The 15,705-nt window shown below is 37.1% G+C and overlaps 1 protein-coding gene across 1 annotated transcript in view; it reads right to left on the bottom strand.

Annotated features, from left to right (window-relative positions):
* Nucleotides 1-12,279, bottom strand: part of TPH2 (tryptophan hydroxylase 2) — a 97,327-nt gene extending 85,048 nt beyond the window's left edge. Inside the window, exons 1-5 of the mRNA XM_032295826.1 lie at nucleotides 11,883-12,279; nucleotides 9,291-9,440; nucleotides 6,430-6,613; nucleotides 6,221-6,321; nucleotides 1,277-1,344 (exon numbers count right to left, since the gene is read on the bottom strand). Of these exons, the coding sequence (XP_032151717.1) occupies nucleotides 1,277-1,344; nucleotides 6,221-6,321; nucleotides 6,430-6,613; nucleotides 9,291-9,440; nucleotides 11,883-11,987 (608 nt within the window). The 5' untranslated portion in view covers nucleotides 11,988-12,279. The remainder of the gene's footprint in view (nucleotides 1-1,276; nucleotides 1,345-6,220; nucleotides 6,322-6,429; nucleotides 6,614-9,290; nucleotides 9,441-11,882) is intronic.
* Between the last annotated feature and the right edge of the window lie 3,426 nt (nucleotides 12,280-15,705).

Genomic DNA, 15,705 nt, shown 5'->3' with positions numbered 1-15,705 from the left:
AACACTGGGAGAAGGGGCTAGTGGGTGGTGATGCCAAGGGTAAGAAGGGGGCCTGAGGTTGGGCTTGGGCTAGAACAAGTGCATGCTGATATTGAGAATTATCCTAAGTCACAGTAGAGCGGGGAAAGAAGCTGCTTAGAACAGAGGAGATGAAAATAGACACACGTGAAAGGGCATGTGCCATGTAGTCCCAGTTTTTAAGAACATGGTTATCCTAAAAGTGGTGGAGAAGGGATGAAGGATGCCTGGGACCTGAGAGGATGAAATGAAGAGCACCTAAGCATCAAAGGAAGCTAGGGATGCCCAATGGGAAGTGGGATGAAGAATCTTCTCACTTGTCTTAAGCACCTGTGTGTCGAATTCTTTGTTATAAACAAAGCCCACACTGAGACCCTCTATAACATACATAATGTCCTAACCTTCACCAATGACAAATTTGCCTCTCAGGACAGTCAAGTTTCACACCTACTCTTAATTGGGGTAGGACGAATCTTTCCTTTAGTAGGGGTATGGATTTACATTTTGTTCTATGACAAGTTTCCTGTAGCTGATCACATACCAGCCAGAGGAAAGAGAGCATTGTGATGATCTATGAGTCATACTAGCGTGAGTAGAACCGAGGCTTAACCACCACTGCATTATTCTAAACGTGGCCTGCAGTCAACACACAACATCATTGCCAATCACAAGCCCATCCTGTCACTGCCACTTAGCATCATGCACAGTCCTCGCTCCCAAAAGTGAGGTTCTTCTTTTCCATCCCAATCCTGATCTGGGAACGGGTGTGAAACTTCTTCATATCCCCTGCAGTTTACAGGAAGTTTTCCTCTCCATGTAAAGCAAGCACGTGTCTTTTCTATTACAGCTCCTTAAATGAGCCCTTTCACCATTCTTGCTGAATCCTCTACTTTCACTGGAGAAGCAGGAGATTGAAGGGGGTTACTGAAAAGTCAAGGCTAAAGTAAAATTAAAATTAAAACACAGTTCCTGAGACCTGCAGAGTGCACAGAAATGGTTCTTTGCCTTGGTGGAATTGGGAACACAATGGTGTAAATGTGGCACTTGGCGTGTGGCCCGTGGGTCTCATTATTTTACAGTTATACCCAGATGTCAAACCTCAGTGTTGGCATTTAAAGCCTACAGAGTTGGTGAGTGTTTAAAATGGTTCACGCATGCCTTCTGCAAAAGTTAACGTGGAGAGATGACAGGTTTGTTTAACACAGCGTGTGTTTTTCCTAACTAGCCAGTGACAAGGAAGAGTTATACAGGTACTTACTATTTATAACCCATGGCCACATCCACAAAATACTTTCTTCTCTGGCGATAGACATCGTCCTTAAATCCCTTAAACACAAGAGATTAAGTTATTTAACAAAGTGCTGAAAATTAGCTGCAGAAGGCCTAAAAGAAAATCACTGTCGTGTTTATTGAGTGTTCAATTCATATGTAAATCTTATCCTAGGATGACCATCTTGATGACACAGACAGAAACACATTGTGCTTATAGTAAAACCTCATTAAATTGGGGCTGTACTAATTTAGGATGTGTGGCAATTCAGGCTGAAGTTTACCTTTCCACTAAGTAAGCAGAATGACTTAGTTGAGCATATTGATATTGTGAATAATACCTTTAGGTTTTCAAATATCATTTGCATGTAATTGATCTTAATCACAAATTAATCCTATCCTATTCATTAAAACAGATCCCTTTAACATGATTATTCAGTAATTTGACCTGATTTTAATTGCTTTGTATGAATAACGAATAAATGTAACATTTATTATAAATTCTATCATTTTGAATAATCAACACATTCCCAAATTGATACAAATTAAAGAGGTTTTGCTGTATTTTATGACTAGAGCCACACAATGCAAAATCGATTTTAGGGAATTCATGCACAGGATAGCAGCCTACCACTCCACTCTGACTTCTTATAATTCTAGCTAGTCTTAGCCAACTTCAAGACTTTTATCCATCATCGACCACTTGGGAAATTAAACATTATGTCTGTCATTTTTCAGTCAAGTGAAATCCTCCCAAGAGGACTTCTTGGTTTACTCAAAAATCTCTCCTCTTGTCAACAGACTAGACATTTTCCTTTCCTTTAAACACTTTGAGACAATCAGTTCTTCCCAGGGATGTTTCTTCCAGCTGTTGGAAGCCCAGAAGCAATTGTTCCAATTTAACGTCTACCTCTACAGCCCTGCAACCCAGAAGGATAACCAGGACATAATGTCTTACTACAAATGGAGGACAGGCAAGGAGACAAGCCACTGGGATCATGGCTTTGGAGAGTGAAAGAACAGGGTGAGGCCCACAAAGGCCTAGACTACCTCTGCTGTACCTAAGACAGTTCTGCAAGATGGGCTGCTGAAGAGGAATCTCAAACTCATTAGCAAATCGCCCCACTCTCTTGTCCTGCTGAAGAGAACTGGCCTCGAGGCTAGAAATCACAGGGCTGTCTGCAGGACAGAAATGAAGAACTTCCATTGCCAACAACATTTCTTTCAGGAATGACAAGAGAGTTACTAAGGAGAGGAGAGAGAAAATGCCCCAAGACCACCTTAACTCCATGTAGAAATGAAATATCCTCCATCCAAGAAACTAGCAATTTTTTTTTACTGTGAATTGGGGGTTTTTTAACTGGGGTTCACAGGCAGCTTGTGAAGTCCTAAAATGTCTATATAAAATATTTTATAAAATAGTTACTACTGTCCTTGAAGTCTGGGCATTTGGTAAAAAATAATAATAATAATAATAAAATAAATAGTTACCACGTTCACAAATAGATCTGTGCCCTTTAAAAAGGTCTCCTGCTGTAGATGGTAGATGCAGTCATGCTAGAAAGTACTTGTTTCAACACTCACTAGGAAAACCAGGCTACTTGACATGGTAAAACCAAAGAATTCCAAGCACCTTTATCATTCAAAAAGAAAGCAGGCCATGACAAAAGGGAAAGCATCCTGTGAAAAACACAGCATCTGTTCCCCGGTTCCTGCCAGACTGGACACCATGGTAACGGCATCATAATCTGCTGGGCCTCCTGAAGAATCTCAACTGCCTCTCTTCGGCAAACACCTGCACCTTTTCCAAGGACGCAAGAGAGTGATTTACTCATCATGCCTCATTAGCTTAGTGTGGCAGTGATTACGCAAATGTTGTGGGCGATCCAGAGCTTCCTGGATTGAACCATGGACTAGCAAAGTAAAATGGGGACGCTAGCTGCGCTAGCAGTGACAGAGAAACAGCATTCCTTGGTCATCCACTCTGAACCGAAGCCAGGGATAGGGTTATGGATAAAATACAGGACACCCAGTTAAATTTGAATTTCAGATAAACAACAAATAATTTTTTTAGTATAAATGTGTCCCAAGTATTGCATGGGACATACTTATACTACAAAATTCCTCCTTATTTCTCTGAAACTCAAATTTAACTGGGCATGCTAGATATTTATTTGCTAAATCTGGCAACCCTACCACCCAGAGAGTACCTGCCCTCCCTCTCTCAATTTAAATCAAAGGAAATTGAAGACCCAGCCTGAACCCTAAAGTGCTCAGCTAAATTTACATTGACACTCAAGTAGCTATCCCAAATAGGTCAACCCTGGTGGAATATTAGAATCACCTGGGAGTTTTAAATAATACATCAAACCTGGCCACATTCCCAGCATCAGTATTTTTTAATTCTTCACACATGATTTGAATGGAAAGCTAGGGCTGAGAATCACTGAGCTAGAACATTAAGACATTAGTTCTCAAGCTTTAGATCTCATCAAAATCCCCTGCAGACACTTTTAAATGCAGATTCCTGGGCCATCCCTGAAAGTTCTGACTCAGTAGACTTCAGATGAGCATCAAGATACTATATTTTTACCAAATACCTTATACGTGAATGTTGAACCCCACTCCAAAAGACCTTCCAAGTCTAGATGCTGGCTCCTCAAAGTGTGGTCCCCGGACCCTCTGGTACAAGTCTTGCCTGGAAGCTCACCAGAAATACAGAACCCCAAGCCTGACAGAATTATTATCTGCATTTTAAAAAGACCTTGAAGGTGATTTGTTTCTTAAAATTTGAGAGGCACTAACCTGGATATTTAGCCCTTTCTAGGGAGCCTCAGCAACATTACTCTTATATTCCAAGGCCCTTCTGAAGTATCCTATCACAAGGGTCCCTGTGTTTGTCTCAGGACTGGGATTACTCCCAGGCATAAAAACTACTTAGACAACTTTTCCATCCTCATCAAATAACTTACAAAAACACCAATTTGCCAATATGAAATCCTGCATAATGAACATTTGGTGTGCTTATGAAAGAAATATATGTAGTTTAAAAAATGACAAGAGAGGGGATTGCTAAGTGCTTGCAATTATTTCAAGTGGCTGCACAGAAAATAAGAGAAGGTTTCATAAGGTGGATATAATTAGGAGTAATGGAATACAATTAAGCACAGGAAAATTTATGCTGGGTATTGAAATAAATTTTTTCTCAGCAAGGTCAGTGGTTCCTGTGGTTGTTCCATTAAAATGGCTGAACTCCTTTCTCCAGGTTGAGTAACTTTCAAACTAGACTAAGGGGAGCATTTGGAAATAGGAGGTTACCAAAAAACCCTTTACTGTCCGGGCACTGATCTGGATGATTTAATACAGCATTTCCTTTTCTGGAATTAAGCATTTACTCTTGCCAAATGCTTTCCAGTTGTTTTATTAACTAGGCTTTTCAAACACTCCTTTGAGGTCAATAACAATTTTATTTCCACTTTTTACAAAAAGGAGTTGAGGTGCAGAAGTAAAGGGACTTGGCCAAGGTCATCCTGCAAGTTAACAGCTGTTATCTGTGCAGTCTGGGTATAGCTTAGCTCCTGAATCAGGCTTCTGTGCTAATTCTTATGCCTTCTGGATGTTGGGAGAGGGGAAATAGGACAATGGGTGATCATTAAAGCCATTTTTCAATGTTTTTCTAATGTTCAGAGCCTTAAATGCGAGTAACTGGAAAATATTCTGAAATTTTAGACTATGCTAGCAAATATAACTCACTGTTTTCTTTGATAGAACTTAGGCTTTTCAAAATAATGCAATTGAGTTAGGTCTGTTTGACCATTTGTTTGAGTGGTATATACTTGAATTGGTCTGAGTTGGTATATTATGTCAAATGACTGGTTTAGTTGAAAATTTCCCTAGTGTTAAAGTTGTCATCGTTTCCTTTAAAACATGGGTTCTCAAACTTAAGTGTGGACTTGTTAAAACAAGTTCCCAGGTAATACCAACGCTGCTGATGTTGGGGTCGCACTTAGAGAGCCACTGCACAGAGTATAGCCACATTGTCAAACCCCAAGATTTCCTCAGTTTAAACACAAGGAATATCTGTAAACTATTACCTGCAGACCACAGAGGCTTCCTGTAAGCATTAGTGATCTGCTTGAGTTTTACTCTTTTATCTGCCCATTTTTAGCCACGGGGCACCGGGGGTGGGAAAAAATGCCTATAATGAATGGGTGCATAGCTTACTTCCCCAGACTATTAACTGTACTTCACTCTGGCCATAAAGAAGTTTCAGGTCTCTTGTGTTAAATAAAAACTGATGTAAGGGGGGAAGGGGAGAATAATGGGAAATGCTTACCCAAGTATCATATTTCTTTAAGCATGGTCATTTTTATTGGAGTAGAGGAAAGAATGATGGTAGATAGATTCAGGGTAGGTGTGGGAAGAGATATGTCTTCCATCATAGCCTTTATTCTAAAGCTCTCTGCCTTTCCATTGAGACTGAAGTCAACTACATTACTCTACTCCTAACTACCTCCAGTCAAGGAAAATAGCAAGAAGAATTTTATTCTCTTACTGAGCCCCATAATACCTAGTACTCCCTAGTTTCCCAGAGGCATGATCAATTTCAGTTCATCGTTTTTCCAAGGGTCACCATCTGCAAGTATATTTCAGGCTGTCTAATTCCACAGAAATATACTCCAAGGTTTAGAGCCTCCTCCTCTATCCAACCCTTTTAAAAATAAATGCTATGTGAAAATGCCATCCTTCTGACCTGCTTCTAGTCAACACGTGTCCAGAGAAGCTTTATCATTTGGAAGTCTGCTCTCAGTTATGGGGAATAAATAATAAATTGTTCTACAATAAAGCATTGCAGCACAGAACATGACACACTACCTGGCACATGGGTGGAGCTGAGAGAGCATGTGAGGAATAGATTTTACTGGACACTTACTGGGTGGTCAGCATCAAGCTCAGAACCATACATGAGGACTCTGTGAGAGCATTTGTCTAATTCAGAGATCTTCTGAGGGAACCAGGGCACATCCTGTAGCTCTGTTGAAAACAGTGCAGGTTCAAAAATATTAGCTCACAGATTGTATTTCCCCCTTTGCAATATTTGTCAGATTGCAAAATTACCCAATGAGCTAAGATCACCCTTGCCTTCTTCCTCTGTCCAAATGTTCTCTGGAGGATTCAGCGTCACAATAGTGGTTTGAAATTTCAGCAACTGAATGAGCTCATTGAACTCTGTTTTCCCACACTCACAGTCCACAAAGATTTCAACCTCAGAACTTCTTCGCCGAGATTTCCTGGATTCAATATGAACCATGTTGACACGTTTTTCCTGTGGAAACATGAACAACTCAAAATCACCTTCAGGGGACAATAAAAGGAATGCCATCAGCTTTTCTTGTTCATGTCTTAAGCAAGGTGCCAAGTACCCACAAAGGAGGAAGAGACAATCTCTTTGTTCTTTGACTGTAACTTGGAAAAGTTTCCAACCATTATCTCTATTAATAAAAAAAAAAATCTATATATTTATACTTCTATAATAGGTTGTCCTGCCTCAAGAAAAACAGAAGGGGCATTTAAAATATATAATGGCCCTATAAAATGTATTTAATTATGAAAATCATCCTTTCCTAGAGAGTGGTACACATCCCACAGGTGGCATGTGATTATGTGGGGAAAAATTATTTGTTATATTATCATGTAATATCCAGATTTATGTTTCTAAAAAAATAACTAAAACTCAAACCCCTAATGTAAAGATTTCTTGTAAAATAAACAAAGTTTTAAAATAACGTTTTAGAAATAACCTTTTATAATCTTTTTATAGGTAAATAGTACAAATGGCAAGCAGAAACTGGGGAGGTGGTATGAAAATCACTGAGGCTTGGGAAACACTAGCCAAACTAGTGTTTCTTTTTCTCCCCATATGGAGCAAGGTAAGTAGTGAAGAGAGAATCTCTGAAGGCAAAAGGAAAACAACTTACTCAGGCCATTGCGAGGAGGGTGAAAAAAAGGTAAAAAATAATAATAACCCCTCAATGAGACCACTTAATAGTTGTTCTCTTTTGGCAATCTTCAAACTGGCTTCAACCAAGGACGCGTTTCTGCAGCTATCACTCTATGATGGATCTCAGAGATAAGGGCAGTGATTTAATATTTAAAAATCAGATTGGAATTTCTCCAATGATGTATTTTTTATTTCCTCTTACTTAATTGAAGACTCTGTTCTCTCTATCCCAACCCACCTCCAAACAAGCAGACATCTTCTCACTCCGGATGATACACTCTGATCATCAGCACAATTCCTGACACAATCCTAGATGATCTCAGAATTTTCAGCATAAGAACAGGATAGGTAGTTTCCAGTGCCAGAACTGTATCAAATCAAACAGCACCCTCTCCTATATAAAGAAACTGGTCTTGTGACTAGGAAACTAAATGTTCTATTTCTGTTTTTACTTAATCTTTACAATAATGTTATATTTTCTCAATTGGCTGATAATAGTAAGATTAATATTAAGTTTAAGGCTCAAGAGATTTCACATACATTGTGTCACTTTGGGCTTTTAATGACCTTTGGTTGAAGCAGAATAGATATTTTTAGGGGAACTGAGATCCAGATGGGTTAAATGGTTTAGCTAAGGCCCTATGAGTAGCTGATAGCAGAGTGAAAACTCAGGGCTGCTAACTCCTCCAGGGATTTATTCACTGCACCCAGCTGTCTAATTGAATTGGCCTGCCTTTGGCACTGTATGGACACAGCCTTGAATGACATAATTATCTGTAAAATATTTCCTCAGATTTCCATTACCACTGTTTATGGTGGCTGATCCTTTCTTCAAGGTCAAAGAAAACAAGAAATTATTTGCCAAATCAGGCTGCTTATTCCCCTGCTATGATCATCATGGAGGCATCATAAGAATGCCTCATAGTTATATACTTTACAAAGCACTTTCACTCATACCATTCCATCCCAACAATCTTGTTAGGTAGGAACTATTATTGCTATTTTACAAATAAAGAAATTGAATCTAGGAAGCAGCTAGTGTTTAGCCAAGCCAGGAGAACACAGATCTGAATTCCCTGACTGCAATTCCAGCTATCTTTCCACTGCACTAGCAGCCCAAGGCATCACACAGAGCTAGGCTCCTTATCTTACAACTCTCATCAACAGTCACTGCTCCCAAACAAAATGCATTTGTAAGGGAGGGTGTTTGCTGAAGGAGAGAGAAACCATTCGGTGTATGCCGGCAAGAACACAACAGCTTTTCTGGGCTTTTCCAGCCTCACCCCTAACCGGGATCTTTCCTGAGGTTCAAACTACAGATTTGGGCCTGGAAAGATGCTACAGCATTTCTATAAGATAAGGGGAAAGCTAGCCCAACTATACACACACACACACACACACACACACACACACACACACACACACACATATATATATATATGGAGAGTGACTCATATTTACAAAAAGATACATTAAGACATATAAACAATGAGACTTAGGGGAATACCAAGTGCTGATACATGAGTATTATTATTATTATTACACTACATGAGTATTATTATTATTACTTATGATACATGAGTATTAGTATTACTATACTTTTTTGTAATAAGCATGCTCTTAGGACATGTGTACATTCAAATTTGAGCAAATCAAATCAAGCTGCAGGCTCTTGCTACTTAAGATACCCTGTTTGGCTCCTCTTGTGTTTTCATTTTCAGGTGTGAAGCTCACATTTTTGAAGTACTGACCTCCTAACCCGGCAATAGTCTTCAGAGTTCCTAACAAGCTAACTCTGCAATAATAAGCCACAGCTTATGCAATTCTGCTTATTTCATTGTTTGACAGACAAACCCCCATTAAAGCCTCATCAAGTTTGTTTCCTTTGACTCTTTCACCACATAATCCAGAAATTGATTCAGTAATGTTTCACAGCAGATAACAGGTTTGTAGCCAGGCACACAGTCACTTTTAAAATCATGTAATGATATTTTACATTCACCTGAAAGAGCCTCAATGCTTTTACCAATCCACCAACTTCATTTTTCAAGGAGAATACAACAGCTGTCTTGCCACTTTCAGCAGCAGTTTCACTTTTGCTGCTTCCCTTGTTGCCTTTGTCGTCATTTTTGCCAGAGTTAGCTTTATTTATCTTCAGGAAGGTAGAAGCATAATAAAACAAAATATTAGTTAGGGTTCCAGAATCTTCCATAATTAATTTTTTCCACACATTTCATTCATAAGCTGGAAGCTCCACTGATCATACAAACTTAAGGTGAAGCTGCCATGTCACTCATAAATTTCAATCATAAATATTGGTCTAATGTATTCTGGGACACTATTTTCCAGTGGTCTAAGACATCATCTAGTGGTTGAAATTAAAAAGGGATAAGATTTGCTTCACTTTCATAGCAACGAAAACCTGATTGTCATAAAACATGAAGTATCATATATGAACAATTCCTGCCTTTCTAGGATTATTTTATAGCATAAAAATTGATCTCTTAGCCTAGCTGAATCATATGGAAACTATATTAATTACTAACCATAATAAAAATAAGATCAGACATATTTTTGACAATAATTTTAGTTTCAATTAAATTTTAAAAACAAAATACTTATTTCATTCTGAACTATGTCAGCACATGCCCAGAAACTAATGGGTAACATTACTTTCTTCAATTAGATCTACATTGTCAATGTGAATACACCTGCAAAAGTTTAGCACAGATGAGTGTATAACTCTAAGGCCAAAGGTGTCAGAAAATATTTGAAAAGTGACTATTAAAATTCAGCCACAAATAAAAGGAAAAAAGAAGAAAGGAAGAAACCTGGCCAGTTAATCATTAGGAGCAAACAGTAAAATCTGAGAAACTGAAAAAGGCTAACATTTTATCAGCAGCTTAAGATTTTATATTGCCTGATGAAGTAATGTCTGTTAGTCCTGCTAGCTAAAGAAAACAATGACAGATTTCAATAACTCAGATCACATTGCCAGAAATGCACAATAAAAAGCTGGAAACTTTATTTAGGAATAGAATGGGAGGAAACAAAATGAAAACAAAAAAGCTGGAAACTTTCATTTGACAGTCAGTGCAAAATTATGATGGTCTGTTTTATATTCTTTATATGTAAATACAGCATTGGGCAGACATAGAAGTAACTCCTGGCAAATGGTGATTTAATACAATCATACCAACCTACTACATCCTCTGAAACTGACAAATGTAGGTTTGATTTGGGACCCAGTGAATAGTTATTTGTCATTGTCTTCTTCTGATTTCTCTATTGGCTTTATTTTCACACATTAGTATTGCCTTACTCACTAGATTTATATATAATAGACATGAAGATTTTATTATTTATGACTTGAGGGAGGGAAGAGGTTTATTCAGACATTGATATTTGACAGTATGTTTAGTCGTTAAAAGCTCAAATGTCTCAGTATTCTTAACATCTGCCTCCTCCTCACCACATAACACACAGATCTCACATATATAAGTAGCATTTTTATATGAAAGGGTCATACATTAACCATAACTCTGAGCTTTCTTTTCCTTCTGGCAGTTAATTATAACTTCAAAATTCTTCTTTGTAATATCTCTTCCAAATATTCATGATATTTAAATGTTAGAAAATCTATTTATGTTTTGGCATCATTTTTGCAAATTGATTAAAATAATTCTACAAAAGTTGCCATGTTTACTTTTCAACATTTTTATCAGTAATGATATGTCAATACAATGCAACCCTCTCAAACATATTAAAACAGATTATTCTATGATACAGACTGAATTGGATTTGGTTGATAAACTCTGATAGTGGAGTAATAAAATACCATTTAATATTTTTAATGACAAGGACCTCGATACATTTTTATTGCATGGATTTTATTAAAGCCCACAACTGTTACCTCAAAGGAGGATCTAAAGTCCTGCAAATACGGCTTTTTTATTCTGTAAATATTTTAAACATAAAACTCCCTTAAATATATAGCAAGTGGTGTATTGCTTTCATTATTCCATCAATTAAACTGGAAAAAAAAATTGAGTAACGTGGAACACAGAAAAACTTTTGAATGGAATCCAATCTTTCTTTTATTCTAATAACCTGCACCCATAACTGAGAACAGAAAATAATAGTTCTGTGTTTAAAGACCAGGCTTTGTAAACTGAAGGGGGTGTAGGAGACACAATGATCTTCTGAAAATTGTGGAAATTTATTTAATTTGTTCTCCCTACTCCTCCTCCTCATAATAAATGGCTTTTCAAGATTCTACACACTCTTTTATTTGGTTGTAGATTTAAGACATTGGATCATGCAATCTCTCATTCTTAATGCTCAGGAACTTCTTAACTCTCTACAAACTTTGCGGAAAGGAAGTTTAGCACGCAGTAATTAGCACACTCGCTTTAGTTTACGGAGAGAAGAGGAAGACTGAAGGCAGACAGGAGGAAAGCAGGGTAGACAGATTATAAAGGAGAAAGTTGAGGTGTTCGTGCTTACGCTGTAAGAGGGATTCATATAGTGAGGAGAAGATGGTCACTACTTTAGAAAATACTTCTTCAGAGAGTGCCAGGTACGTAGTACTCACTGTTAAGCTGCCAAATAGCTGATGCTCTTCGGGCACCGCTGAATCCAGGGACAACCCTCTCCTTGCCCAGTATTTACTGGAAAACATCATCATTGCTGGCTGCATGGATCCCAGTGTAATATTCTTTCTCTGCAGCAGGGGGGAGTAGAGGGGCAGTAGCAGCGCTGGCGGAGATTGAGAGGAAGGGGTGTGCGATCAGTTGCCTGCTTGGGGTGCTGTCCAGAGCCCTGGTGCTGAAGAGCAATACGAATCCTCCCATTCCCGGGCTTCTTTATATGAATGAATGGAGACTGATGGAAGGCTGATTAGAAAGAAACTCATTTCTGGTTGCCGATGGCCACAGTCAGATTACAGACCTGAAGCCTGGGGTTATCTGTGCTCATGGTGCGATTTGTTTCATAGGTCGAGTAGCCGTTTGGGCGGAGGTGGTGGAGAAAAATACATAAGAGGATATTATTTGTGCAAGAAACCATCTATCCTCTGACGTTAGCTCTCATCTCTCAAGCCTGCTACTGGCAAGTTGACCTCAGTCTTCAAGCAACTGTGAATTCAAAGATTTTGTGCTTTCTTTACAAAATTAGAAAAATAATTTTAAAAAGATCAGCACTGCTGAACCCTTAAACCATTTGGCAGACTTTTTCATTTTTAATTTTTATGGATAACTAATAGTTGTACATATTTATAAGGTACATGTGATATTTTGATACAAGTTTACAATGTGTAATGATCAAATAAGGTAATCAAGATATCCATTGCCTCATGCATTTATCATTTCTTTGTGTTAGGAACATTCCAATTCCATTCTTCCAGCTATTTTGAAATATAAAAAGAAATAAATTATTGTGCTCCCGAACACTAGATCTTATTCCTCCTATCAGCCTGCATTTTTTTTACTCATGGACTAACTCCATTTTATGTTAATAAGCTTTTTCTGACCTGAGATGTTATAATTTTGTGCATGCAAATGTGTGAGTGTACGTATGTGTAATGGCTTTCATAAGAGGACTTCTTCTTAATCCTGTGATACCTCTATATATAGTTATATGGAGGAAAATGTATTGCAAAGGAAATGTAAGTCTTTGATTTAGCCACATGTGGATACGTATAGCTCAGACACTAACCCTGGAATCTTCCTTATTAAATGATAAATAAAAGGAAACTAGGTGTCCATATATCAGTTATTCATTTTAATACTCTTGCAGCTACTGAATTTTTTCTATCCACTGGAAATCATGGAAATTTAACCACTGACATGACCCTTTCAGATATAAAATGCTACTTAAATATATGAAATCTGTGTGTTATGTGGTAAGGAGGAAGCGGAGGTTAAGAGTACTAAGACGTTTGAGCTTTTAATGACTACACATACTGTCAAATGTCATCGTGAACTAGATCAAATCGAGCAATAAGACATGCATAGATTATTCAATATTCTTACTACTCAAATGTTAGAAAGTCATAAAATTAAATTCACCAGGCCACAGGAAAATGTTACCACTCTCCTGAAGAATGAAAACTCTTGACCAAATATGCTATTTGAAAATCTAAACAAAATCTGGTTCTGGCACTGCTTGTCTGTATAGAAAAAATTTTTTTCAAAACAATTAGGGATGAACTAATATTGACTGAAGTTAAATTGTTTCTTGAGTCTTAAAGGGACATAATTATTAATTGATCTAATTCCAGAAATATGATTTGACTTACATTTTCTGTAAAGGTGATCTCTAATCAGCTAATGGGAGAAGGAAGTTTAAATAAGACACATGAAGTAATGATAATAATAGCTAATGTTATTGAGATGCGATGAAAGAACCAGAGATGTGACGGGATAAAATCCTCTGGACAGTGTCCCTGCTTGGATGTGGAAACAAGGAGAAAAAATATATTAAAAGTAATTTATTTAAAATATTTATTTAGAAATTAAAGATTTAACTACTTTTACTCACACCAGAAATCCTATTAAAACAGCATAAAAAATTCCTTTTCAAGGATCACAAGAATCGCTTAAATTGGAAAAGAACAGCAATAAAAAATTAGAAACTTGAAAGAAGAAAATAATGATCAAAGGCTTTGCAGTCATGGGAAAGCTGAACCTTAAGCTATCAGTGAAGAAGACTGAGAAGCAACACAATTTACATGGCAAAATACCCTAAAGGCTCAAATACCTATGGAATTGAAGGTAGATAGATGAGACTTAAAAAGAATGGCTCAAAGTCTGAGAAGAAGTTAGACAAATCAAAACTTATAACAAAGTTACAATAATCAAGACAGTGTGGTACTAAGGACAAATATATAGGTAAATGAAATAGAATTGAATGACCAGAAATAAACTCTTGTAGAGAGAATTAATTTTTAATAAAAGTATAAAGACAATTCAATGGGGAAATAACAATCTTTTGAACAAACTGTCCCAAGACAACCTTGGATATCCACATGCAAAACAATGAAGTTGGACTCCTGCTTCACACTGGACACCAAAGTTAACTCAAAATGAATCATAAACACAAATGTAAGAACTAAAACTAAAACTCTTAGAAGAAAGTATAAGAGTAAATGTTTTTGACTTTGGATTAGACCATTGTTTAGTAGATATGACATCAAAAGCATAAGTACCTAAAGAAAAAAATAAGATTTCATCAAAATTAAAAACTTCTGTGCTTCAGAGAACACCCACAGGAAAGTGAAAAGACAACCCACAATATGGGAGGAGATATTTGTAAATCATATATCTCATAGGAGACAGTATTCAGAATAAAAAATTCTTACAACTCAGCAATGAAAAAAACAAATAGACCAATTTTAAATCAGGAAACAAAGTTTATTTGAGATAGCTTGCTCTGTTACCCAGATCGGAATGTGGTGGTATAATCATAGTTCTTGGCAGCCTCAACCTCCTATACTCAAGTGATCCTCCTGCCTCAGCCTCCCAAGCATCTGGGACTACAAGCACAGGCCCCCAGCTAATTTTTTGTAGCTGTTGTAAAGACAGGGTCTTGCTATCATGCCCAGGTTGGGCAAAAAAAAAAAAAAAAATTAAGAGACATTTCTCTAAAGAAGATATGGCCAATGCAAACAGGAAAAGGTGCTTTACATCATTAGTCATTAGGGAAATGCAAATAGAAAAATACAGTATGACTTCTGACCCATTAGGTTGGCAAAATAAAAAAGACAATAACAAATGTTGGTGAAGAAGCAGAAAATGTGGAATCCTCACACAATGCTGGTGGTTTTATACAGTCACTTTGGGAAACAGTTTGGTGGTTTCTCAAAATGCAAAACATAAAGTTACTGTATGACTCAACAGTTTTACTCCTAGGTATATGTAATATGTGTAGTCACTTTGAAAAACCGTTTGGCTGGTACTCACAAAGGTAAAACTAGAGTTGCTATATGACTCAGCAATTCTACTCTTGGTATACACCCAAGAAAAATGAAAATATATATCCACAAAAATTGTACATGAATGTTCATAGCAGCATTATTTGTAATAACCAAAAGTAGAAACAACTCAAATACTATCACCTAATGAAAAGACCAATAAATGATATATCATAAAATATTATTTAGCAATATAAAGAAATAAGGTACTGATACATGTCACAATATGGGTGAACCTTGAAAACATTATGCTGAGTGAAAGAAGCCAGTCACCAAAGACCATGTATTGTAAGATTTTGTTTATATGAAATGTCTAGAAGATGTAAAAATAGATAATTTTTTTAAAATGAGAGACACTGTTATCTTATTTTTAAAAAGCAGTTAAAATTCCATATTCCTCTTGACTATTCTAAAAAGCCAAGCTACCTCCTCTTTTGCCCCCAGG

Source organism: Sapajus apella, unplaced genomic scaffold (assembly GCF_009761245.1).
Source record: "Sapajus apella isolate SASKATOON/1434 unplaced genomic scaffold, GSC_monkey_1.0 scaffold2, whole genome shotgun sequence".
Taxonomy (NCBI): Eukaryota; Metazoa; Chordata; class Mammalia; order Primates; family Cebidae; genus Sapajus; species Sapajus apella.
Note: the sequence above shows the minus strand (reverse complement) of the source record. Positions and strands in the feature narration are given on the sequence as shown.